This window comes from Antechinus flavipes, chromosome 2, assembly GCF_016432865.1.
Source record: "Antechinus flavipes isolate AdamAnt ecotype Samford, QLD, Australia chromosome 2, AdamAnt_v2, whole genome shotgun sequence".
NCBI classification, from domain to species: domain Eukaryota; kingdom Metazoa; phylum Chordata; class Mammalia; order Dasyuromorphia; family Dasyuridae; genus Antechinus; species Antechinus flavipes.
Window position 1 is genome coordinate 421239347 of NC_067399.1, and position 25159 is coordinate 421264505.

The 25159-nt window shown below is 38.9% G+C and overlaps 1 protein-coding gene across 3 annotated transcripts in view; it reads right to left on the reverse strand.

Moving 5' to 3' along the window:
* Positions 1-25159, reverse strand: part of SLIT3 (slit guidance ligand 3) — a 778163-nt gene that overhangs the window by 83339 nt on the left and 669665 nt on the right. For all 3 annotated transcript variants that reach the window (XM_051978878.1, XM_051978877.1, XM_051978879.1), the window contains 4 exons: positions 18067-18210; positions 16513-16656; positions 10390-10553; positions 7307-7439 (listed from right to left, as the gene is read on the reverse strand). In XM_051978878.1, the coding sequence (XP_051834838.1) occupies positions 7307-7439; positions 10390-10553; positions 16513-16656; positions 18067-18210 (585 nt within the window). The remainder of the gene's footprint in view (positions 1-7306; positions 7440-10389; positions 10554-16512; positions 16657-18066; positions 18211-25159) is intronic.

The window sequence follows — 25159 nt, forward strand, 5'->3', positions numbered from 1 at the left end:
TATGTATTAATATCTGTATGTCTAGGTATATAACTAATATAATCTGTATAAGTACTAATAATATCTATCTGCCTCTCTGTATAGTTATCTATATATGTTTTGACATTTGTTTATGTGTATAGATATCTATATATGTATTGATATCTATTTATGTACATAACTAATATCTCTCTCTATATATTGATACCTATCTCTTGAATGTATGTAGACATTTGCATATTGTATCCTTTTTTAGAATGTAAGTTTCTGGAAGGCAGAGACTATGATTTTGCCTTTTTTTATATCCCCAGTGCTAGCATAATACTAATCACCCAGTAAGCACATAATAAATGTTTGTTGACTGACCAACTGGTTATTGATCTCCACTCAGTTCAGATTTAACCTAGAATATTGTCTGGTTTTGGATACTACCTTTCAGACAGAATATTGATAACATGGAGAAAGTCCAGAGGAAGATGACTAGGATGATGAGAAGATTGTAGAACAAATTATTTGAGTCTTGGAAGAAAACTCTAGAGTTGTTTTCTCTAGAGAGGAGAACACTAAGAAGGGCTGTGATCACTGTTTTCAAATATCTTGATGTTCTGATGAAGAGGAAAGATTAGGTTTGTTCTTCTTTGTCTTAGGGGCAAAATTAAGAACAGAGAGCTTGACTTTTTTTTCCTGACATAAAGAACAATTCCTAAATCAGAGCTGTTTTTGCCATGAATTAGGTGTAGGGTTTTCGTCACTGGAGGTCTTTCTTTGATTAGAGGCTGGATGGCCACTTGTCAAGAATCTGTTAAGATTCAAATTGACAATATCACTCTAAAGTCCCTTTTGATTCGGAGATTCTAAAACAGGGGTCCTCAAACTACGGCTGGCGGGCCAGATGCAGCAGCTGAGGACGTTTATCCCCCTCACCCAGGGCTATGAAATTTCTTTATTTAAAGGCCCACAAAACAAAGTTTTTGTTTTTACTATAGTCTGGCCCTCCAACAGTCTGAGGGACAGTGAAATGGCCCCCTATTTAAAAAGTTTAAGGACCCCTGTAAGACTTTGTGATTCTAGGTAGAAAAATATCAGTACACTCCCCAGTAGCTACCCACAATTTCTGCAGGGGATGCTCCAGGTAGCTAATCTCTACTCCTTCCTCTCTGTGGCTAGAATACTGGACTTGGACTCAAGAAGACATGAATTTGAATTCTGTCTCAGACAACTACAAGTTCTGTCATCATGAGCAAGTCACATAGCCTCAGTTTCCTTATCTATAAAATAAAGATAATAATAGCACCTACTTTGAAAGGGTTGTTGAGGATCAAATGGGGTATCATATGTGTAGTGTTTTGCAAATCTTAAAGAGCTATATAAGTGTAGCTATTATTATTACCATCCTGCAAGTCTCCAAAGATTCTTCCATGGGACAGCTATTAATAATTTGTCTTCTCTGGGAAATGTCTGATGAAAGAGTCATTCATTGTGTTTCTCTACTGATCCACAAGTGTGCCTTTGGTCTTCTAAATACATATGCAATGTCCAAAAACCAATGTGCTCATCCCAGATTTCAACATTAATAATCATTGTATTCTACTTGTACAGTCCTGGCTAATTAGCCTTCACAAAAGGAAAACTAATGATTCAAAACTTGTCATCCCCTTATGTCCATGCTCTCTTGAGTTCCTGGGTTTCATGGCTTGTAGAGATGAAGGATTTTTTTCTGTTTAACAAGTCAAGTCTTTCAGGGCAGTAATAGCTCAACCAAAGAGTAAGCAATAAACTGTGTCCCAGAACGATGAGAACTCAACCAAGGAGTCACATCTTGGGTTTGTTTTCTTCCTGTTTAAGTGTAGATAAAGGCCCTAGTGCATGTCCAGTTGTAGATTTTAAAAGTCCCAAATATAAAAACTCACTTAAGCTGGGATGTTCCAAATCCCATTAAAGAAGCTGGGAAAGTCCCCAGGGTGTCAAGTCACTAGGCAGAATATCTAGGTGAGTTGATTGGAGTAGGGCAAAGAGTATATATTCTTTCCATTGCCTTCTAAGGGAGCTAAGATGGCTGGAATTTCCATTCATCTTTATTCCCACGATATATAGCATATATTGTTTATCTCACTCACTTCATGTCTTATGTTATAGGTATCTTTTTATGTGCAAATAGTCTGGCTTCCCAACTAGCAATTTGGGGCCCTAGCACTTAAACCTTTCACAATCTGTCTCCTGTCTGCTTTTCCAATCTTTATATTTACTTCATGCATTCCATTTCATTCAAGCTGGTCTAGTAGCTTTTCCCTGAGTGGGACATGGGATCTCCAGCCTCTGTGACTTTGCACAGATGTCTCCTGTGCTTGAAATATACTTTCTCCTCATCTCTGCCTTGTAGAATCCCTGGCTTCCTTCAAAGTAGAAGTCAGGTACCACATCTGCTATATGAAGCCTTTCCTAATTCCCCCCATTTATTTTCTCTCCCTTTTTGAAATTGTTTTTATTTCTAGGTACTTACTTGTGTACATATTGTATTCTTTCCTGCCCCAGTAAAATGTAAGATTGCTGAGGAAAAGGATTTTTTTTTTTTTGGTACAAGGACATCCAGCCCCTTGCACATGGTAGGAGCTTAATAAATGTTTGGCGAATAGAATCAACATTCCATCGAATACTTCTGGGCATTTCTGACAATAACCTAGCACAATGCCACATAGTGTAAGTGTTCAATAAATACTTGTTGTTGCTTGATTGATTATCTAGAATCACTAATGCCTACCCTTGGCAGTCATTTCTAGTCATTACATACAAGGCAGGGATCTGTTCCCAGAAACTAAATGGATAAGTTACATGCCATTCTTCTATTCCCCTCAGCCCTTGCTAGGGACCTAAAGAAGTCACTACTGATTCATATCATCAATGGGGGAGAGAGAATTCTCATTCATTAGGCCCAAATGGAGTTCTCCCCAAAGCCATGGGCAGATGTATGAACTGGGATGAAGGGACCATAGACCAGGAGGCATCTGGATGTATATACTGCTTTCTCATGCTGGATAGTCTCAGCTCAATCAGTTTTCAAGTTAGATTGCTAAAAAAATGGGGGGAAATCCTAGACAAATCAGGAAGGCAGAATAGTACAATGGAAATGGCATTGTTGGGCAAAGGACTGAGGTTCAAATGTCTGTGAGTTTGAACAAGTTTCCTGGTCCTTCCAGGACCTGTTTCCTCATTTGTAAAAAGACACTGACTCTGGGGTCTGTTGAGATCTAGATCAATGATCTAAACCATTCCCTACTAAAACTTTCATTCATTCATTTAAAGGAAGCTGAGGAACCAAGAAGAGTAACATTAGGCCAAGAGCCATAGGACTTGAGTTCTAGTCCTGGCCCTAGAGCAACAAGGACAAGCTGTTTCCCTTCTGTGGATTTCAGTTTCTTCATCAGGAAAATGGAGGGTATTGGATTTGATAGTCTCTGTGATTATTCTCAGCTCTGGAATTTTTCTTATCCACTTACTTAATCTGGATCCAATCCAGCACCTTAGTGTAGAAGGAATAGTGACTTTGTTATTGCTGCCTTCAGGTTCAAATACTGGCTTTTCCACGCCAACCTTTGTACTCTTGAGTAAAGAGTCTCTCTACCTCAGTTTCCTCAAATGCAAAATGAAAAAATTGAGACTAAGTGACTTCTTAAGGCCCTTTTCAGCTCAACATTTATGTTCTTAATTTTTAAAACAAATCTTCCTTTGCTAAGAGGTTAAATGTGTCTTACTCTTTGTGACCTCGTTTGGGTCATAGCAAATTTACTAGAATGGCTTGCCCTTTCCTTCTCCAGCTCATTGTACAGATGAGGAAACTGAGGCAAACAAGGTTAAGTGACTTGCTTAGAGTCATACAACTAATAAGTATTTGAGTCTGTAACCTAAGTTATCACATTTGTTGTTCTGTTTGGAAAATTGCCTCCTCTCTGTCTATTCAAGGCCTATGTATCTCAGGTTCTCCTTCCATGAAATCTTTCTGATATGTTTTCTCTTACACATCTCTTAGACTTTTTTGCATTAACGAGAATTTTCCTCCTAGGATCATACAATAACATCATGTCAGAGTTGGAGGACCTTAGAGATCATGTAATCCAACTTCTTTATTTTCCAGATGAGACAATTCAGACTTAGAGAGTTGCAGTCATTTATAGCCACTTAAAGTCTCTCTGCTCTTTGAACTTGTACAGCACTTAATGGTCTTGTACCCCACTAGGTTAGATACTATAATGCTGTTTGTAAATTTTCCATTGCAGATTAGGACCAAAACCTCAAAAGTTTAGAGTTGTAAGGAACCTCGGAGAACACCTCGTCCAACCTCTTCATTTTTAATATGAGGAAACTGGAGCCTGGAGGGGCAAAATAATTTGTTCAAGGTTAGAAAGACTGTTAGTAACAGAGCTGGGAAAGCTAAATGACTTGCTTAGAGCCACGTAGATAATAACCATCAGAGCCAGGATTTGAACTACAGATTGAGCATTCATGTATATCAGTTTTATTTTTTTCATTCAGACTACAATCTTTTCAAGAGGAAGGGTTGATCTTTGTTGTTCATTTTTCAGTTGTGTCCTATTTTTCATGATGCCATTTGGGATTTTCTTGGTAAAGATACTGCCAGTTTGTCTTTTCCTTCTCCACCTCATTTTATATCTGAGGTCAACAGAGTTAGGTGAAACCTAGGGTCACACAGTATCTGAGGTTGAATTTGAACTCACAAAGGGGAGTATTCCTAATTCCAGATCTGGCACTTTAAAAAATGTCATCTTTATCCCCTTTATTGCCTATATGCCTGGCATACAGTACTCAAAAAAGTCTTGACTAAACTTGATTTCTATAGCAGAAATATATAAAGAAGAGACATATATAGTTAAGGAAAAGAGGGATACCAAATTGGCATTTAGTGAATACTGCTTCCAGATAAAATGGAACCTGTTTGGAATTTGAATATCCAACTGAGGGTAGTTAGATTCTGTGATGTTTCCTGTTCCTCCTTTGGCACCCTCCAGAAAAATGTTAAATAGATTTGTTTTTGAAATTAAAGTGAATTAAAATTAATTTTGTTTGGGTGTTTGGCAACAGTCTCTAAGATAACTGGAGAGAACTGGGAGTAAAAAACTAGAGAATCTGAGTCAGGAATCATTGGTCTGAAATCGTGTAGATGACCCTGATGTAGCTCGTTCAGACCTGTTTTCTCTTTCACAGGCATCTACTCCCCTTGCTAGTCTCCTTCCATTCTTCCTACCCTTCTTATCCTTCCTTACACACACATACACACAGACACACACACTTTACCACACCCATTCCCTGATGCCCCATCTTTACCACCCAACGGATGCTGGTAAAACATTCTCTCTGGATATGAATGAATGTCTCTTTCCTTGAAGAAACATGGAAATAATGACAAACCTAGGGAAGGCTCAAGAGTTTCAAAAAGAGGAAAAAGGCTCACCTCCCAGCTCATGCAGATTTACTTTACAATTAAATCCAATTATCTTTGTTATTTCAATCTTTGCTGAATGAGCTTGAGGGGAAAGAATCTATCCGTTTGTTTTTATGGCATTTTGTTCCTTTTGAAATGTGTCACCCTGTGGGACAATTAGCCTGGGAGATGTGTGCTTGGGTAAGACATTTTCCACAGCTCCTTTCCAAATGCTCATTGTGAACACTGTCCTAGCCTGTCCAAAGTATAGGGTGTACAGCTCCCTATTCATTCCTTCCTTCCTTCATTCATGCATGCAGCTGAGCGCCTCTGAGTGAATGGCACCAGCCCAAGCCCAGGGCTGCTAGGCAATTTGAAATTCCTTGGAAGGGTTGCCTTCCTTTCCAATAGGGTGGTAGCTGCTACACCAAGTCCTGGGAGGCTCCATGAGCCACAGAACAAACAGAGGGGCATGTGTTAAAGTAGGAGACAAGGCCCATTTCCATGGCCACAAGGAAGACCTTTGCCAGGGTGGATGAAGGTCAAATAAGCTCTCATTTGCTGACTTTGTACATTTCTTGGTATTTGTTGGACCACTTAGTAAATATTCTCAGATAAGAGAATTAGGTTGCTGAGTAGAAAACGAAAGCACTGTTTTTCAGAAATTTTTTTCAGTCATGTCCATCTCTTCATAACCCCATTTGGGGTTTTCTTGGCAAGGATACTGGTTTGTCATTTACTTTTCATTTTATAGATGAAGAAACCGAGATAGTCATTTGTCCAGGGTCACATAGCTGTTAATGGATTTGAACTCAGGAACAGGAATCTTCTTGACTTCAGGCTCAGAGCTCTGTCCACTGTACCATTTAGCCATCCTATAGCATAGAAATGACTTGTCTGGAGTGATACAGCTAATAGATGACAGAGTCAGAACTCAAGCTCAGCTCCTTTGATTTCAAATATGGCACACCTGTGTGGTGTTAGCAGCCCCATTACAAGGCAAGATCACTAGGAACAGAGGCTATATCCAGGGGGCAGCTTGTACAGTAGATAGTGTAATGGTCCTGGAATTAGAAAGACTGAGCTTTGAATCCTTTCTCAGATAGTTACTAGCTGTGTGACCCTAGTTAAATCATTTAGCTTCTCTCAACCTCAGTTTTCTCATCTGTAAATATGTATATATATTTATTATATATAATATAATAATATTACTTTATTTTCTATATAATAACACCTACCTTACTGGGCTATTATAGGAATCAAATAATATATGTGAAGAACTTTGAGAATCTTAAAAGTGCTATATATAAATGTGTGTATGTATGTATGAGTGTGTGTCTGTCTTAGCTATTTTTCTTATTATTACTCTTATGTCTTCCTCTATTAGATAGGAACCCTGGAATATAGATTATAAATCCCCAGGCCTGAAAGCTCACCAAGGGCAGAGACAATATCTCCTTTATATGACTGAGAACTTTTGAGCGCTATGTTTCTCCCCTCAGACTAAGGCACATGATACATCCATCCATTTGACTGGAAGTGTTTTGGAGTACATGCAGTACAATATCTTGCACAGAGTGGGTATGCATTTCTTGCTTTTTGAACTAAATTGGGTTGAGATGCCGCTGCTATCAGAAGGGATAGCAATTGAGTCATTTGGTGGATGAAAAAGAATAGAAACACCCTGGGATCCTCATATCCACCCTTGGTATTTCTAGATTTCAGGATTGGAAAGAGAGAACCCTCCTGCCTGGGACAGAAAGCACTATTAAACTGGGTGAGGTACACAGTATGGAATTCTTGGCAACTAGATGTCTGCTTCCACAACAGGGAATGCTTCAAAGAAGGCAAGCTGGAAAGGAGATGGGAGGAGACGTCAGAGGGGATACTCACAGCTCGGTCACATCCTTGGGGATGCCTTTGGGCAGGACCCGAAGCCCTTTGTTGCTGCAACGTACCACTGTCTCCATACAGGTACACTGCTCTGGACAGCGGGGGGCCACCTGGCAGCTGCTCTCATCATTACCTAGATTGAAGACCAAGAGGAGAAAATGTGAGGAGACCTAACAACTGGGGAGAAACTGAGGAGGCAGGAAGTGATCAGCTTCCAGAAATGAGACCCTCCCTCTCCCTCTTACCCCAAGGCAAATCTCTCTTCAGTAAATAAAAATGGGCCAAGGTGTGCTACCTCTGAACATAGCTAATCTTCAGGCTTCTGTGAATATAATATACACTGAGTGCAGGGGACAAAACAACCCCATCTTGTTCTAGCCTTCCGCTTCCTCTCTTTCCTATTTTATCCTTTAAAGTAAAAAATAAAACAAAACAAAACCCCCAAAAAACAAGAATTCTTCTCCCCCCAAACCCCTAAAATCCTGTAGGTCCAGATTTCTTCAAATGGACATTCCTCTACACTGAGAAGTCTAACCTATAAAGACCTTTTTCTATCAGCTGTTCATAGTCTTGGGACATTAACAGAACTTGTCAGATCACTGATATCTCATTAAGGATTTAAAAATGTTTAAGCATCTCAGAGCAATCCACTGTAAATGACTAGTAGGAGGTATTATTTTTTAAATATGAATGTGGATTTCAGTTCTATTTCAGATAAACTATTGTTCAGAACACAAGAAAAGAAAATCATGGGATCCTAGTCACAGAGATGTTGGCAGAGGTCAAAGGAAAGAACACTTGACCCCTCTGACATCAGAGTTCTCAAGATGAACTTGCATCCTCTGGTTATGATAAGATCCAAGATTTAGAAATAGAAGGGATCTTTTTCCAATCTCCTCACTTTCCAATGAATAAACTGAAGCTCAGAAGTGATTAAACTTAAGTCCCAGAAGAGCTGGGACTCAAACTTAGGCTCTCTGATTTCAAAATCCAATACTCTTTCCAATACTGTCTTCTGAGCTGGACTGATAGATGGCAGCCTTTTTCCTGTTTAAAAGTAAATAATAACTTTTTATACTGTACAATCCTTGGAGACTCTATTCAACCACTAGGAGCAGATGAGATCCATGTCAAGAACCTTAATGGTTTAAGCTAAAAACTTGGGGATCTGATTCTTCCCCTAATACCTTCCTGGTTCTGCCTATACTCATTGGGGATAATATTTTAGACTATATTGATAGAATGAAAACTAAGCAAATCAATAAGTAACCCATAGCAGGTTTTATCTCAAATACTGTATTCAATTCTGAACAAGACATTTTAAAATGGATTTTTATAAACTGAGGCATAGGGAATGAGACAATGTTGAGGGAGCCTCAAAATTTTTTCATATGAGGAGCAGCTGAAGAAATATTTAGCCTGGAAAAAGAAAAGATTTAAGAAGGACATAATAGTATTTGAAGTGTTATCATTTGAAGTATGTGAAGGCTGTCATAAGAGGAATGATTAGATTACAGCTCTAGAGGGCAGACTTGAGTTCAATATAAGGAAAGATTTTTAAAAAATCAATTAGGGGAATTCAAATATGGTACAGTATATCTCATGAAATAATAGTTCTCTGTTATTGAAAATATTCAAATATCAGCTGAAAGAGCATGTGTTAGGGTTGTTAGAGAGGGAACTCATAGGTTGACCTCTAAAATCATTTCCAGTTCTGATATTTGATGAATCTAGAATTTGAGGCTTCACTTTGCTCTTTCTTTCAGTTAGACATTCATTCATTAAAATCCTAATGAATTTAAGGTACTGTGCTGAATCTGAGTATACAAAGACAAAAATGAAACCCTTTTCAGGAATATTACATTGTACTGGGTTAGGAAGGATGGTAGAGAGAAAATATTTATCTAAAAAATTTATCTAAATATTTATCTAAATAAGGAAATAAAAGTTCACTTGAGGAGAGAAAGTACATTAGCACTTGAGGGATTTCGAGGAGAATTTTAAAGAGGGATGGCTCCTGAGCCAAACTTGAAAGAAGATGGCTCTGGAAGGCAGAAGAAAAGAGGGAGTGCATTCCAGGCTTGGGACATCGTGAATTAATGTAAAAAGGTAAGAAATTCCTCTGATAAGTTATAAGAATATCCAGTTCTAGGATTAGCTAATTTATCCAGTTTGCTTGGAACATAGGAGGAAAGAAATATGCACTAAAGCTGAAAGACAGGTTGGAGTCAGATTATAAAAGGTGTTAAGTTCCAGAATGAGCCAATAGGGAGATGATGAGATTTTGGAGAAGGGGAGTGACATGGGTTGCCTTAGAAAAATTATTTTAGCATTTATGTGGAAAATAGTTAAGAGAGGGGAGAGACTGGAATAGGGACAACCAATTAGGGGACCATGACAATAGTTCACATGAGAGGTGATGAAAGAGTATGGTCTCGCCTCCTTCTTTCACAACAGGACTTGGCAAATGATTGACTGTAGGAGATGCAGAATTAAGAAGGTGTTGGAGATTGTGAAGCTGGGTGAATAGTGGAGAGACACTCTTAATGGAAATAACATAAGGCACAGCCTGGGGGAAAGCAGAGGTCTAAGGAAAAAGGCTTAATGCCTTCTTTGAAGAAAGAAAAGAAAATGATTTTCTTCTAGGAAGGAAAAATTCCTAACCAATAATTTGGTTAGTTATTCTTGTAAGATACTGAATAGAAAGCTTAGACCTAAGGTCTCAAAATACATTAAGGTCTCCTCTCCTGCTCACTTTCTGTTCCTGAAAAGTAATACTACAGACATTCCTTCTTCCAGAAACATTTTCTTTGAATTCATACACTTGTTTAATCATGTATATATTCACATAAACTATGTGGATAAAGACTTATTTGCCATTTACAGAGAGGGAGGCTTAAGTAACTTTTCCGTAGGAAAATGTCTTTTGACAGGTGTTTTCTAGCTTGTAATGATCTTGAGTGCACTGCCTAGGGGTCCAACTAGTGCTTCTGTGCTTCCCCTCTTGGGGAGGGCTCTGGACCACTGGGAGTTCTCCATCACCCTCCTCTTTCCTCCCTTCCCATATTTCTTTGCTTTCTCACCATCACAGGTAAAGTCTTGGATGGCCACGTCCTGGATGGGGATCTCCTTGAGGAAGAATGGCTTCTGGCACCGAGGATTCCCACTGACAATTCTTCTCTTCCTCAACCACTTCCCTAGCCATGCCAGATGGCAGTTGCAATTGAAGGGGTTGGAAAGCAGATTTCTGGAAAGGAAAAGAAAGGAGAGGTCCACACCACATGCTTGACCCTCCATGGGGGAAACAAATGTAGCTGAATTTCAAATCAAGTGTCTTCATAGACCTCCTTTGGACTTTAGACCTAGATAATAATCCCTTGAAGCAGTTTGGGGATACCATTCATTTCCTGATATCTATGACATTTCCCAAGTGTTTCCTACTAATCACTCAACCCTCTGAGGCTCAAAAAGGAGAAAGTACTTCTGTTTTTTGAATTTCAGATTGAGCAATTCATAGAGTCTGGTCCAGGGGGTCTGATGAAAGGAAAGAGTAAAATGTATAATTCCCTTCCTTGCCTAAGCAATTAAATTCAGGGACCTACTAGGTGGTAGACACTTCTGAGAATATAAAGGGGAAAAACCCCCAAACAATCCCTGCCTTCAAGAGGTGGATATTCAGTAATGATTGAAAACTTTATTATCCAAACATGCTGGTTTCTGAATTCACCAATCTTTCTCTCTCTCTTAGAGCAACAAAGAAATGACCCAAGTTTTCCCTTACTCTTGTCAATGATAGGAAATGATGGACTGGAGAGTGAAGGAATAAGGAAAGAAGTCAATAAGGACCTCCTTTTATGAGCCTCATCTACCCACTGGATATAGGCAGTGGCAAATTCTTCGCTGAAAGCAAACAAAACATGAGATTGTGTCTGAGGCAGTAAGGTGTTAGAGAAAGCTATGGCTTTGACATCCAAAGGACTAGCTTCAAATTCTGACCCCAGAAATTGAGTAGCCATGCTCTTGGATAAATTGTTTAACCTTAGTAAACTTCATATATCTTATCTGTAAAATCAGAATGTTAATACATCTGGCAACCTACCTATGTGGGGTGTTTATGGGTAAGAATAATTTATTAAATCTAAAATGCTAAAGAAATGAGAGTTGTTATTAGTAAATGGTTAATAGTGAATTAGCAAATTAGTAAAAGAGTTGCCAATACTGAAATTACAGTCTCTGTACTTTGCCTCTTACATTATCTATATGGACTTGGGCAGCTAGGTGTCAGTAACTAGAAAGCTAAGATCTGAAGCCAGGAAGATGTTTAAATCCTGCCTCAAGATACTTATTAGCTGTATGACTCCAGCAAGTCATCTCACCTTTGGATGACTCAGTTTCTTCATTTGTAAAATGCAGATAATAATAGTTCCTATTTCCTAGGACTGCTGTGAGAATATAATAAGGTAGTACTTATAAAGCTCATTGCAAACATTAAAGTGATTTATAAATGGGCATTTACTGGGGAAGTCACCTAACCAAATGGGTCTCTTCATCTATAAAATGAAGTGGGGTAATGAGGGAGAAATACTCTAGGTGGTCTCTGAGGTCCCTTCTACTTCTTCATCTGTGACTCTATAATGCTCTGCTATGTGGTATAGTGGAGAGAGCTTCCAGGTGGTGAAACAGAGTGCCAGGTTTAGAGCCAGAAAGATTCATTTGTGATGAGTTCAACTCCAGCCTCAGACACTTACCAGCTCTGTGACCCTAGGCAAGTCACTTAATCTTGCTGATGTCAAATTCCTTATTTATAAATGGCCAATCACTCTAGTGTCTTTGACAAGAAAATTCCAAATGGGGTCACAGAGTGCTGGGTATACTGAAAATGTAATGACTGAACAAATAAGACTAGAGAGAGAGCACTAGCCTAAAAATGAGGAGACCTGGGATGCTAGTCCTAGCCCAGCTCCTGACTTCATTTCTGTCTGCCTTGATTTTCCAGTCTGTCAAGACAAGGAACAGGGGTTTCAATAAGATAGCCAAGTTTCTAGTCCCAACATTCTACAATTCTAAACAGGCATGTGAGAGGAAAAGATATTTCTGTACTTTGTGTACATATATATATATATATATTTAAAATAATTGCTTTTTTTTTCAAAATTATGCAAAGATAGATTTCAACATTTCACCTTGCAAAACCTTTGTGTCCACATCTTTCTCCATCCCTCCAAACCTCCTCCCTCTCCTAGGCAGCAAGTATTCCAATATAGGTTAAATACATAAATATATATTCTTTATAAATATTAAACAAACTGAAGCCCGATACGATCCCCATGGTGGTGTCAGTTAATTTGCTCTCTCTGTCCATCTGAATTTTATTTAAGTCAAAAAACAGTTAGGTGCTTATTCTATGGTGTTGGCTCAGGCCTCAGGCTGTCTGCCTCCCTGAAGTCCCCGTTATGTCAGGTGGATGCTTCTTTCTTCAAACATCTGCACAGAGTTGTTTATTCTCACTGAGAATCTTACTATTTTAGCCTCAACTCCTTTCTCTCTGATGTATGGTGCTCCAGTGTATTGGGAAGAAGTCCTGACTGGAAGTCAGGAAGCTTGTTCCCAATTTTATTACTAATCAACTGTGTGATTTCAGTAAACCACTTTCCTCTCTTGCTTTGGTTTTCTCATTTGTAAAATGAGGGTATTGCTTAGCTGATCTCCAGCTTTAATAATATTTGGTCCAATTCTGCAGTTCCCATCAGGGTAGGCCCTCTGTGACATTATTCCTCCTTCCCTCAGGCTCCAATAATGTTATCAAGTGTGTTGTTGAGACTCACTAACCCCAGGCCCATAATGATGGTGACTGGGAGATGAGAGAAGAATGCTAAGTTCATTTACGGTATTATCTCTGTGCCTCCTGAGGTGTGGGGTTGATTGGAAAGAGGACAAAAATAGTTGTGGGATGGTTCATTTGGGGGAGATTTTGATAGAAGTCACTATACTGAAAATGAATGCCACGTAGAAAGAAATGGAGCTCTTAGCTGATATCAGTAGGCTGCAACATATGACCAAAGATCCAAACTCATTTGAGTTTACTTGAAAGATTAAAAAAGCCACTGAAAAATATGATTGATCATCTTTATAAAACAGATTGAGAAACTGAGGCACAGAAAATCTAAATGTGTCCCAGGTCACATTGAAGGTGTGAAATCTTTTCCAGGAAACAGTTCCTAGACTGTCTAGTAGAGGCCACATGATGTTTAAATAGTTTAATGAAGACTGTTCCATTTATGTATCCACATCTTTGCAATTTGTTTCCATAAGTGGGAAAGTCTGATGTAAAAATCTCACTCTGGATTGTAGCCAAGCCTACCAACCCAGCTAAAAAAAAAAAATCCTCACAGAGAATTAAATGTTTGTTTCTTTATTATGAGAAAGGGAAGAAAGAAATTTGCTTGACCAAAAAATTCCTTCATAGACAAGGGACATGTTTTTGCCTGCTGACATTACAAATAAACACAAGCGCCATAGAGAGACCCCCTATCAGAATCATTGATGGGTTTTTTGAGCAGGTCTGGGGGTATGGCTTAATTACAGCCAACATTCAGAATCTTGGGGTTTTAGGACTGGAAAGGAGGTTACAGGTCATGTCATCTAATCATAAGATTATGGTATATAGAGCTGGGAGGGACATGGCTCAATGTACTCCAGAAGAGAAACCTATGAAGTAATGAAAGATAGTGGCTTGTGTGGTATATATGGTAAAAAAGAATATCAAAGTCTTGAGATCAAGTCTTGACTCCCAGAAATACTAGGGTGATTTTGGGCATTCTCTGAAGCTATTTGCTCATCTCTAAAAATGGAGATAATAGATTTAAAGGCAGAAGGCTCCATAAAGACTATCTAGTCATGTCCTCATTTTACAGATGAGAAAACTGAGACCCAGACAGGGATTATAGTCCTTTCTTTCCTGGCTTCCCAGGATTACTATGAGAAAAGCACTTTAGAAGAGGTGCTCAATACATGCTTCCTGATTTGCTGAAAGGCATTTTCTTCTCAATCCTATATGGATTATAAAGTAAGTCAAAGGAATTGGTACATTTTGACAGGGGGAAGCTGCACATGAATCCCTTTGCAATCTTGCCTTGCCTTTTCTTCTGTGTGCTTGGCACAGAGCAAATGCTTAATACGGACTTGATTTTTATTCTTTTTACTTACTAACTCAAGTTAAAATTGTCTTTCTCTTCTTACTCCCCAATACTTATGCATATACAGCACCGCACCTGCTCATGGCCTTGCTTCTTGGCGTCCACATTGTGTTTAGGTACCCCCACACCCCCACACAATTATACCACATGTGTGTGTATGTATACACAATGCATATACAACTACACCCTAGATATACAAAACCCTTGTTTTATACAAATTATACAAAATTCTTTCATCAGCTTAAAAAAAACCCTCAGTCTGTGAGTTTATTATCACCTCTTTTAGAGAAAGTAGGTTAGCATATTATTATACAAAACACAGATATACGTGTATATACTTATATATGTATATATACACACTTATATGTTATATATACACATATATGTGTACACACACATATAATTTCTCATATTTCCACATAGACTCAAGGGCAGGAACTGTGTTTTCCCAGCTAGACTATAGGCTCACACAAAATCACAGCATTTCAGGGACCTCAGAGGCTATAAATAGCTCAGTGAATACCAATCAATCAACACACATTTATGTAGTACCTACTTTGTACCATGTACTGTGCCAGTGCAGGAATCCACTCTAAAACACTCCTGACAAATGATCATTCAGTTTCCATTTGAAGACCTTCAGTGAAGGAAAACCTCTTACCCTGCCTAATGTAGTCCACTCCACTTTTGGCATCTGGTTATTGTCAGGAAGTTTTCTCATAAATCTCTCCCTCTCATAGTGTTCATCCACCTGTTCCTAATTCTGTTCTCTTTCATACTGATAGCCTTTTCTTGAGGACAGAGCCATGCATTTACTGTCACACTGAGAGCTCCCCAAGGGCAGGGATTATTTTCTTTATTAGACCAACATCCTTTCCCTTTAGGAAGAACATTGAATCTTATCCTTAGGATATGAGCTCCTGCTCTTTTGGGGATAGCAAAGAATTGGAAATTGAAGGAATGGTCATCAACAGGGTCAGGACTAAATGTGATAGAATGCTATTGTATGGTTGGAAAGATGAAGGGGGCTGTTTCAGAGAAAGTGGAGATTGGTGGGGACTAAGGCAAACTGAAATGAGCAGAACCAGGAGAAAAATTTATACAATAATGTTATATATTATTGTAAACAATTTCAATAAATGCAATATTTTAAAGAGACAGCTAGGTAGGTGAGTGGTTAAGGGTGTTGAAAGGAAGATCTGAGTTTAAAACTTGCCTCATTTATTAGTTGTGTCTGCATAAGTTATTTAACCACTCAGCCCCAGTTTTCTCACCTGTAAAATGGGGATAAAATAGCATCTATTTCTCAGAGCTGTTATGATGATCAAATCAGATAATAGAGGCATATTTTTTTGCAAACATTAAAGCATTTATATACAAAATAAAACATATAAACACTAATTATTATTAAACAGAAACAACCTTGACAAGAACTTAAGGATTCTGACCAACTCAATGACTAATCATGATTATTGAGCATTCATGATGAAATATGCTAACCTAGTTTCTGACAAAGAGGTGGTAATAAACACAGACAGAGATTTTTTAAAAGGCTGATGAAAGAATTTGTTTTTCCTGACTCCACATCTTTTTAACCAGTGGTTTTTTGTAGGGGTCTGAGGGAGCAAAAGTAAATTTTCATTGACTGAAAAAATAAAAATTTTAATGAAAATAAATGAAAATAAAAATCTAATAAGACTATGAGCTCTCTAAAAATGGGGCTATAACTTTCCTGTTATCATTTCATCATCCTCATAGTTATTGAGTATTGACTATTTACTCAATTAAAAAAACAATGAAAGATAATAAAAGTTAAATTAATAAAATTCAGGACTTTTATCTTGTCATGTAGTAGTCTCTCTATTGCACCAGGCTGCCAAGGTAATACAGAGATCTGTGGAGTGGGAAGTCAAAGAAGGCTTTATCTAAGTGTGGCCAAGAGGAGTTTTCCATCCCTCCCCAGGGCTGCCTTTACTAAGCAGAGCAGATAGTTAGGACATCAGAACTTACATGGTTGACAGGGAGACAAGTGTGGTGAAGGCTCCTGGGGTGATGGTGGTAATCCTGTTGTCATAGAGGGACAGTAGCCTCACTGAGCTCAGTCCAGCAAAGGTGTCATTGTTTACACAGCTGATTAGGTTGCTCCGAAGCATCCTGCAAGAAGAAACCTGGTGATGAGTGGTAGACTGGAGACTTGTTTCTTTCTCTACCATTGCAGGGCTCAAAGTCAGCATTAGCTCCTTAGGTCCCCTCTGATATTGCATAGACCTGGGTCCTAGAATGAGCTTTATTGAGCGTGTATGCATCTGTGTGTAAGTACATTTAAAGGGACTGCATTGCACACACAGGACTTAGATTTTAGGAAAGGCATTTTAAAACATTCCCACTCCTAAGCCACTGTAATGGAGGTCTGGCTCCATGCGCAGACTCTATCAAATTTTTTAACTGATGCAGGCTCCTCACATGGAGGACACTGATAGATTATTTCTGGGGAAATCATGATGAGGTATAAGGAAAGTGCTTTGGGGAGCCTAGGAAGCACGTGTAGACATTCCATCTTGGTTGGCTAAACCTGGTGAAGGAGAAGGTTTTAGGTGGATTCTGGGGACATTCAAAAAAGGTTTATTAACATTAACCACTTTCTCCTTATCTGGTGAGAGACTCCTTAGCTCACAGGATCTGATGGGACACTGGGATAATGTTGAGAGTTTTGAAAGGTTGACAGAAAAAGACACAGGAATCTAGGAGTGGGAATGAGTTTTGAAGGCACTACAGCATTGATGCCCCAAGAATTTAGGAATGGCCTTTGGGATCACTCCAGTAGTATCTGAGACAAGGCCCATCTGGCATAATGCCTCATAATTATAAAATTGGTGGCATCAACTGAGCTAAGTTACGAGCTTTTTATCCCAGAATCCAAGTTGGTATAGAAAACAGTCGGACTCTCTGAGGTACTTTGTATGGGAAATGTTTGTATGTTTTTTGTGACTATGCCTTTGATGGAAACATCTTTTTGTAAAAGCTAATTGTTGTGTTAAAAGGAACTGGGGTGCTGGTAACTGGCACCTAAAATGGGGGGACAAGTGGGGCAACTAATTGGTACAGTGGATAGAGCACCAGCCCTGAAGTCAGGAGGACCTGAGTTCAAATCTGGCCTTAGACACACAATACTGCTCAGTTGTGTGACCCTGGGCAAGTCGCTTAACCCCAATTGCCTCAGTAAAAAAAAAATGGGGGGGGGAGCATAATCAGTGGAAGTTGAGATGATGGCAGTAGAAGAGAGATATCTCAAGCCTTCAGGGTAACTCTAGACCCCTGAGGAGGAGGTAAAGGAGCACATATCACTAATTCCTCTGTAAGAGTTACAGATGATTTCACTTTTCTCTCATGATGGTACCGGATGATCAATCTGTAACCATTAACACTCCAACATTTTATCGATCCAGAATCAAATGCTTACTCCCTATCATCCTCTGCTCCCTCCTATTTTCTCCTGACTTCTCATTCTCTTGGTTCCCCCCCCTCCCATCGCTATTCCAACCTATTGGGTTTGGGGGCACTCACATTGTCTTGAGGCTGGTGAGCCCGCGGAACATTCGTCCATGTACCAGCTCCAGCTGGTTTCCTGTCAGCATCAGTTCCTGTACGTTGGCTGCCCCATCAAAGACACCTTCCCGCACCTCCTTGATCTTGTTGTTACTCAGATTTCTGAAGGAAGAGAAGGAAGCAAGAGAGAAGAGGGTGAGGGAAAAGCAGTGATGATCTTGATGGCGTGAGAAAACCATTGCCCTACTGCAACTAAGTGGGGATGTGACCAGTACTTTTTCTGGTACAGAGAACTTCCTCTATCTATGCAGAGGAAGCATCGTCTTTGAAAATTATTGTTTTAGGGATTTGCCTAGACCAATGACAGGTTAAGTGATGTGGCCAGGGTCACACAGCCAGGATGTGTCAGAAGTTAAATATACAAAATGAACACCCAGGTTTCTAGGTCAGCTCTTTATCCACCATACTTTGCTGCTTCTCCTACAGACAAATAAAATATCTGCAAATGACAAGGTGGGAGAGAGTAGAACTGGCTACTGAAAAGAATCCTCTGCAATGTGAACAACTGGCACTTCCGATCAAGCAGGTACGGATCAGACAAAGGTTAACATTTATGGTAGTGGCAGATGAATGTACATTTGTGTGTGAAAAATATAAAAGTATCAATGCATCTATAAGCCTTAGAGAGGGGAAGAAGTGATAAAGGACAAGAATACAGTGTCCAAATGAGTTAATGGGGTAGGTAGTTGCAAGAAAAAAAGTAAGGAAAAATGGAAGTGAGATGCTCTAGGATCTCAATGAATTATGAAAGGCGCAACTCCTGCATCTTGAAAAGGCAATGCCATTAAAAACAGGAGCCCACATAATGACCAGTCCTGATGGTTTCATAAATATACCTTTTTGGATATTTGGTATTTTCCCACCATTTTCAGCCCTTGCTCTCACATCTCTCCCCCAGGCCCAGCTTTCAGACCTGTGCTCTGAGATAATGTTTTACTCTTTTACTAGAAAAAAGCCACCTTGGAGCAAATATCATAAGAAGATTATGATGAACTGGCCTTGATTGCTCAATCAAAACATTAACCACTTGTTTGAGACTCTTCCCAGGCAAACATCAATGGTGCATGGCTCCATCCCACCCCCATGACAAAAGAGCCCAGATTGTCAAACATGAAAGGCTTCCAGGGCCTAACGAATGGAACAGAACCAAATGATATTTACACTATCCAAGGGAGGAATTTAGTCTGACCAAGCACATCCTATTCGCCAAACAAATAATCTGTCTGGAAAGCCTCCTACACAACCTCCACTGAACCATCCAGTCCATCCCGCCCTGGTGACGGGGATGGGCACACTAACCTACAGACAGGAATACACCGGCCACAGCTGTTGCAGACATATTCCTTGTTCCGTAATAGCCTTTTGTTGTTCCTTTCCCTCCCATCCCAAGAAACGATACAAACGATAATTAGAAAGGCACTTGCCTCACTGACAGAAATGTGTGTGTGTATGTTCCTCCTTAATCCCTTATAGTTTCTCCATAGTCCATGGAGAAAAAGTCAATAAGTTAAATTTTATTCTATTTAGGATCATTATTTTATTTCATTTGGGTGTAGGTTGCTTTCTCTTAAATCCTGGGAACCTGGACATAGGATAACCCAGGAATGATGATAATGCAATGAAAAGATTGCAAATTAACCCAGATTAGAAACAAAATTGGAAATAAAGGTTCCCTCTATAGGAATAATTCACCCATAAGCTAGAAGAGAAAGATTTTTGCTTTGAGAGCTGGGCTTCTTGATGGACTAAAGTGCCCACAACAGGCAACAAAGATGAACATAACTACTTATGAAATGACATTTCCAGACATCTGTTTCTTTAAATATACAAAATTAACGCCATATCACTGTAAGGTTTCACATTGGTTTTCTCAAGACTAAGGGTAGAAGATAGAAGAGCTTTAAGTTGTTCCAATGCAATTGATTATATTAGGGAATGGTCTAAGCAGAACTCACATTATTAATTTGCTAATGTGCATTTCTTTGACTTCTTCATAAGAAACATTGAGAGAACACAGTTTAACAGTATCACTTTTCAATATTTCACAAGCTAGAGCTTTCTAAACACTTTCATAAACCAACATCAAGTTAAGATAAAGTATCATATTCATTGTAGATTTTTTTTTTTGTTGCACTAGAAGCTGGGAGAAGAGAAAGACTGATCCATACCACACCCAATCACTGTAGACCAGAGTACAGAACTAGCAGCTACCAAAGATTGGGAACCACATTATTATTTATTGCTTACCATACTTCTGTATTTTTGAAAACAAAAGTATTTATGTATTTCTGGAACTTTTAACATGTATAAAACTGTGCTTCCATGTTTTTATTAAGTTTCTATCTCTTTTTGAACATGTCCTTAACAAAGTAACACATTTTGACACATTTTGAGTTCTGTGCTCCTAAACCCATTTCCACCATAAGCTCTGTGGTTTTTATTGAGCAATTTTTGCATAGCAAGGTACTTTCTGGGAATGTATATGTCTAGTTATAGCAGAACTTCCTGCATTTTAAAACTATTGCCTCACACCCAAGATTTAGCTGAAGCAGGGCAACTTGGAGAAATCAAATCTAAGGAAAAACTGTATACCCAAAGAACTTCTGTTTTCTGTTTTCAGGATCCATTTATATTCTTTCCACGAAATGTGATTGTTGTCGCCTCCATAAGCCAAGGGGAGTCTATCTGGCTACCTCTGTAGAGCTTCAGTCTGACAAGGCAAAGCTCTGTCTACTAAGGGTCTCTATTTTTCATGCTTGTTACATTTACTATAAACCCTGTTTGACATGAGGGAGGTGGTTGTAATTCAGGCGAAAGAACTGATTTCAGACTCAGACAGCGATGGAGGTAAGAGACAGGAAGAGAGTGGAGAACATCTCTTCTCCTAGAAACTAATATAATTGGTTGGTGAAAGGTTGCATTTTGGGTTTCCCATCTGGACAGACAAGCATATGTGGTGCAATCAAAAGAATACTGCTTCTGCAGTCAGAGGAACTGGGTTCAGATCCTGCCTCTCACATTTAATATCTGTGTGAGCTCGATAATTTACATCATTGGATTTCCTCAGGCTTCAGTTCCTTGGTTTGAATAAATGAAGGGGTTAGAACTCTAGATCTATGATCCCATGTCATGATTGAGAGATTTTATTGATGGTTTCCTTTAGCACTGAAACTAACTTGAAAGTCAGTGTAAGCATGCAGCACATGCCTGTGATCCTTGCTAGTGGAGAGGCTGAAGCTGGTGGATTGCTTGAGTTTAGGAGTTTTGAGCTACACTAATGCTAAAGCAGATGTGGTATCCCCATTAATTATGGCAAAAATATAGTGCATAGCACAGGTTGGAAACAGAATAGGTCAAAGCTTCCCTGTTAATAATTAGCACTAAGTTCAGCCTTGAATGACTACTGTACCTCAGACTGGGATAGAGAGACTCAGCTTTCAAAAAGATAAAAAATAATCAATGCAAAACAGGGATTCTTAAAAGTGTGTGTGTGTGTGTGTGTGTGTGTGTGTGTGTGTGTGTGTGTGTGATATAGATCCTTTTGCCAGTTTGATAAAGCTTATGGATTTCTCAAAATAATAAAACAAAATCCATAGTATGACAAAGGAGACCAATTATCTTAAAGTCGATAGTAGATATGAGTAAACAATTCCAAAAGAGTCAAATCATTCAGTAGGAAGTAGTGGGCTTATCCAGGATTATTTCTTCATTTGTATTTAATATGTGTGTGTGTGTGTGTATATATAAAATCCTTGAAAATTCCAGTTGGGAGTTTATTGTATTCAAATTTTCTTCATCTGCATTCAATATATAATAATAATCCTTGGATTTTCCAGTTGGGAGTTTATTGTATTCAAATTTTCTCTTAATTCACATCCAGGGAATTATGAAAATTTTTTTTAAAAAACAAGTTAATGGATCCCAGGTTAAGGACCCTTGGTATAAAACATAAAGCTTAATGAGCCTTCACTACATTGAGAAAATATACTGTAGAGAAATTTGATTTCAGATTTTATTTGGAGTTATAGCAACAACCCCTTATATTTGTTTTATATTTTTCAAAATTCTCTGCTCTGATATCATTTTATTATCACAATGAAGTTAGGGCAAGAATTTACATCCTCATTTGATGCAACATAATAATAATAATGACATCTACTATTTATATAGTACTTTAAAATTTGCAAAGTACTTTACAATATTATCTCACTTAATCAGCCCAACAACTCTGTCAGGTTAGTACTATTGAAGTGTGTCTAGTGGTAGAGAATTGATGTGAGAATCCCCTCTATTCTGACACACACAGGTCCAATGTAAAAGAATTCATGAATCCAAAAAATCTGAATGGAAAAAGGGATTTTTATTGGCTTTGAGAAGCCAGCTTTGCTAGGAAGACAGACTCCTCAATGGAAAGAGTCCTATTAGGGAAATGACAAAAGGTTATCACTAAGAAGAGAATGTCTTTGCAGCAGGCAAGAGTCCTGGCAGGCAACTGTGCCAAGAAGAGAAGTCCCTTGGCAGAGCATAATCCTACAGATTTGGAGTTTAAAATTGTCCTTTATAGCAGTCTGAGTCTAAGGCTTTCCATTGAATGAGATTCCTTCAATGCTGTTAATGCCCCCCAGGCCTAGATACTTATCTTGGAGTTTCAAGACACTCAATAGGCCCAGATCTCCAACTGAATAAAATCATTTTGAAGGCTTCCCCCCCCCCCCCCCCCAAGAGCCTGGAATTTCCTGAAGAGCTCCTGAAGAAGCTACCCCCAAAAGATCAATGGAGGATAATTTTGACCAAGATCTCCAATTGAATGAAGCCACTTAACTTGTCAGGGAAGATATGCTTTTCCAGATTTTTGGAGAGATTCTGAATCTCCCTTCTTTTACAGATCAAAAGGGAAACAGTTTCAGAGTTCCCTCATATTGCTTCCCCCCAACAGTCAAGGGTTCACCCCATCACTATTATCAACATCTCTATATTACACATGGGAAACTGAGGCAAACAGGGTTAAGTGATTTGCTCAAGAGGACAGAGCTAGTAAATGTCTGAGACAGGATCTGATTTTCGGTCATTCTAATTCCAAGTTCAGTGCTTTATCTAATATACCAATTAGCTTCCTACCCTTCCTGAGACTCAGTGTGTAAGTGACTTGTTCATTAAGATACAGCTTACTGGGGGAAAACAAAGGTCAGTCATGTTGGTCAATGAGCACTTCTTAAACACTTATAATGTGCTTAGCACTAAAAAATTGAAGAAAGACAAAAACATTATCCCTGTCCTCAAGAAGCTCACATTCTAAGCAAGCTGGAGAGTCCCTGGAGTCAGAATATAATATTGTGGGAAAACATGTGGATGAAATCCAAATTGACCAAACAATGCATCAGGAGGTGATTGCTCAGATTAGAAGAAAAGCAAAAACTGCTTTGCAAAAGGCTTCACTACAGGGTTCTTTTAAATAGCCAGCTCTCCCAGCAAATTGCAAATGTGAATCAATTTACAACAATGATTTGCACATTTTCTCAAAACCCAAATATTATATAAAGCAAGGTAGATATCTTAGAGTCCATTCTATCTTTCTTTGGCTCAGCAACCTTTCCACAGCAATGTAGAAATCCCTGCTTTCCAGCTCTATCTTCTTTCTTTCCCCTTCCCTCTACTACCCATAATACAACTTGTATATAATTATTTATATAGTGTCTCCCCCATCAGAATGTGAGCTCCTGGAGGTAAGAGACTATGACTGCTTTTTTTCTTTATCTCAGAACTGAGCACACTACCTGGCATAAGATAAGTACTTAACAAATGTTTGATGGTTGACTGACTGATCAGGTATTTTCTCCCCCCTACTTCCCCTCACCCCCTCAATCCTTACTGAGTAGAAGATACTGCAGGGAGAAGCAGAGAAATTGCTACTGGAGATGGAGTCTATTTCCTCCAGCCCTTCCAGATCCCCCTAAGGGGCAAATGAAGTTGCTTTGACTAAATCCAGAGTTTCCAACAATAACTTTCTTCCCCTCTTAGTAGACAAGCTAAAGCTCAAACCTGTCACTGCCTAAGAACTCTTTGTGAAGGAGGGAGTTCGGGTAGAACTTGGCCAATTAGGATGGCAGCAAAGGGTTTGGTGAGGAGGTTGTGATGGCAAATCCACAGGAGGCCAACACTTCTTAGTGAACAGCGGGGTGCAATCACCTCTGGCCGCCTGTTTCCAGACATCTGAAATACACCTGTGTGTTTACATTCTCATCTCCTGCCAAGAATGGAGCAAGGAAGACTTATTGCTTCACAGGAAACAAGAGCAAGACGGCTTCCCGCTGGGTTCTGAATAATCATATGGCCTTGGCAGAAACATTGCCATCCTTCATTCCATTCTCTTTCAACTGGGTTTGGGAGCTTAGGAGTAGCCTATCACACCCTTTGTAGTCCTCATTAAATGAAGAATACTATTTATGTCTAGAATAAACTTTTCTTCTCTGAAGTCAGGACCTAATATAATAAATATTTTTTCCTAGCTATGTGGGAAAAAAAGGAGAGGGAGCATGGTATAGTGGATAGAGAACTCATCTTGGAGCCAGGAAAACCTAGTTTTGACTCCCATCTGAGATCTAGGGTAGGTGTGTGTTCATGAGCAATTATCTTAATCTCTCAGTATTTCAGAAAACTCTTGAAGACTACAAATTAACAAAGAATTGTCTATCTTCATTTGTAGAGGAAATTCCCCATGCCAATGAAATCACAGATTAGTACCAATCAAAAGGATAATGAATCATCTTTACTCGAGAAATGATATCCCTCCCCTCCAAAAACAAACAAAAAAACTCTTTAGGTAAATATTTCTGGCCCAAATATATTTTCTTTCTCTGTTCCCTAAAGAACTAGAAAAATAGCAATTTCACTTCTCAACAAGAAGAAAACCCATACTCAATAATCACCCTCCTGAATTTTTTCCAGTATCAGTTAAAACTCTGCCTTAAATAAGAAACTTTTGGTCATCCTTCCCAAGAGTGCCTTCCCTCTGTCGATTATTTCCAACTTATTCCATCTATATCATATTTGT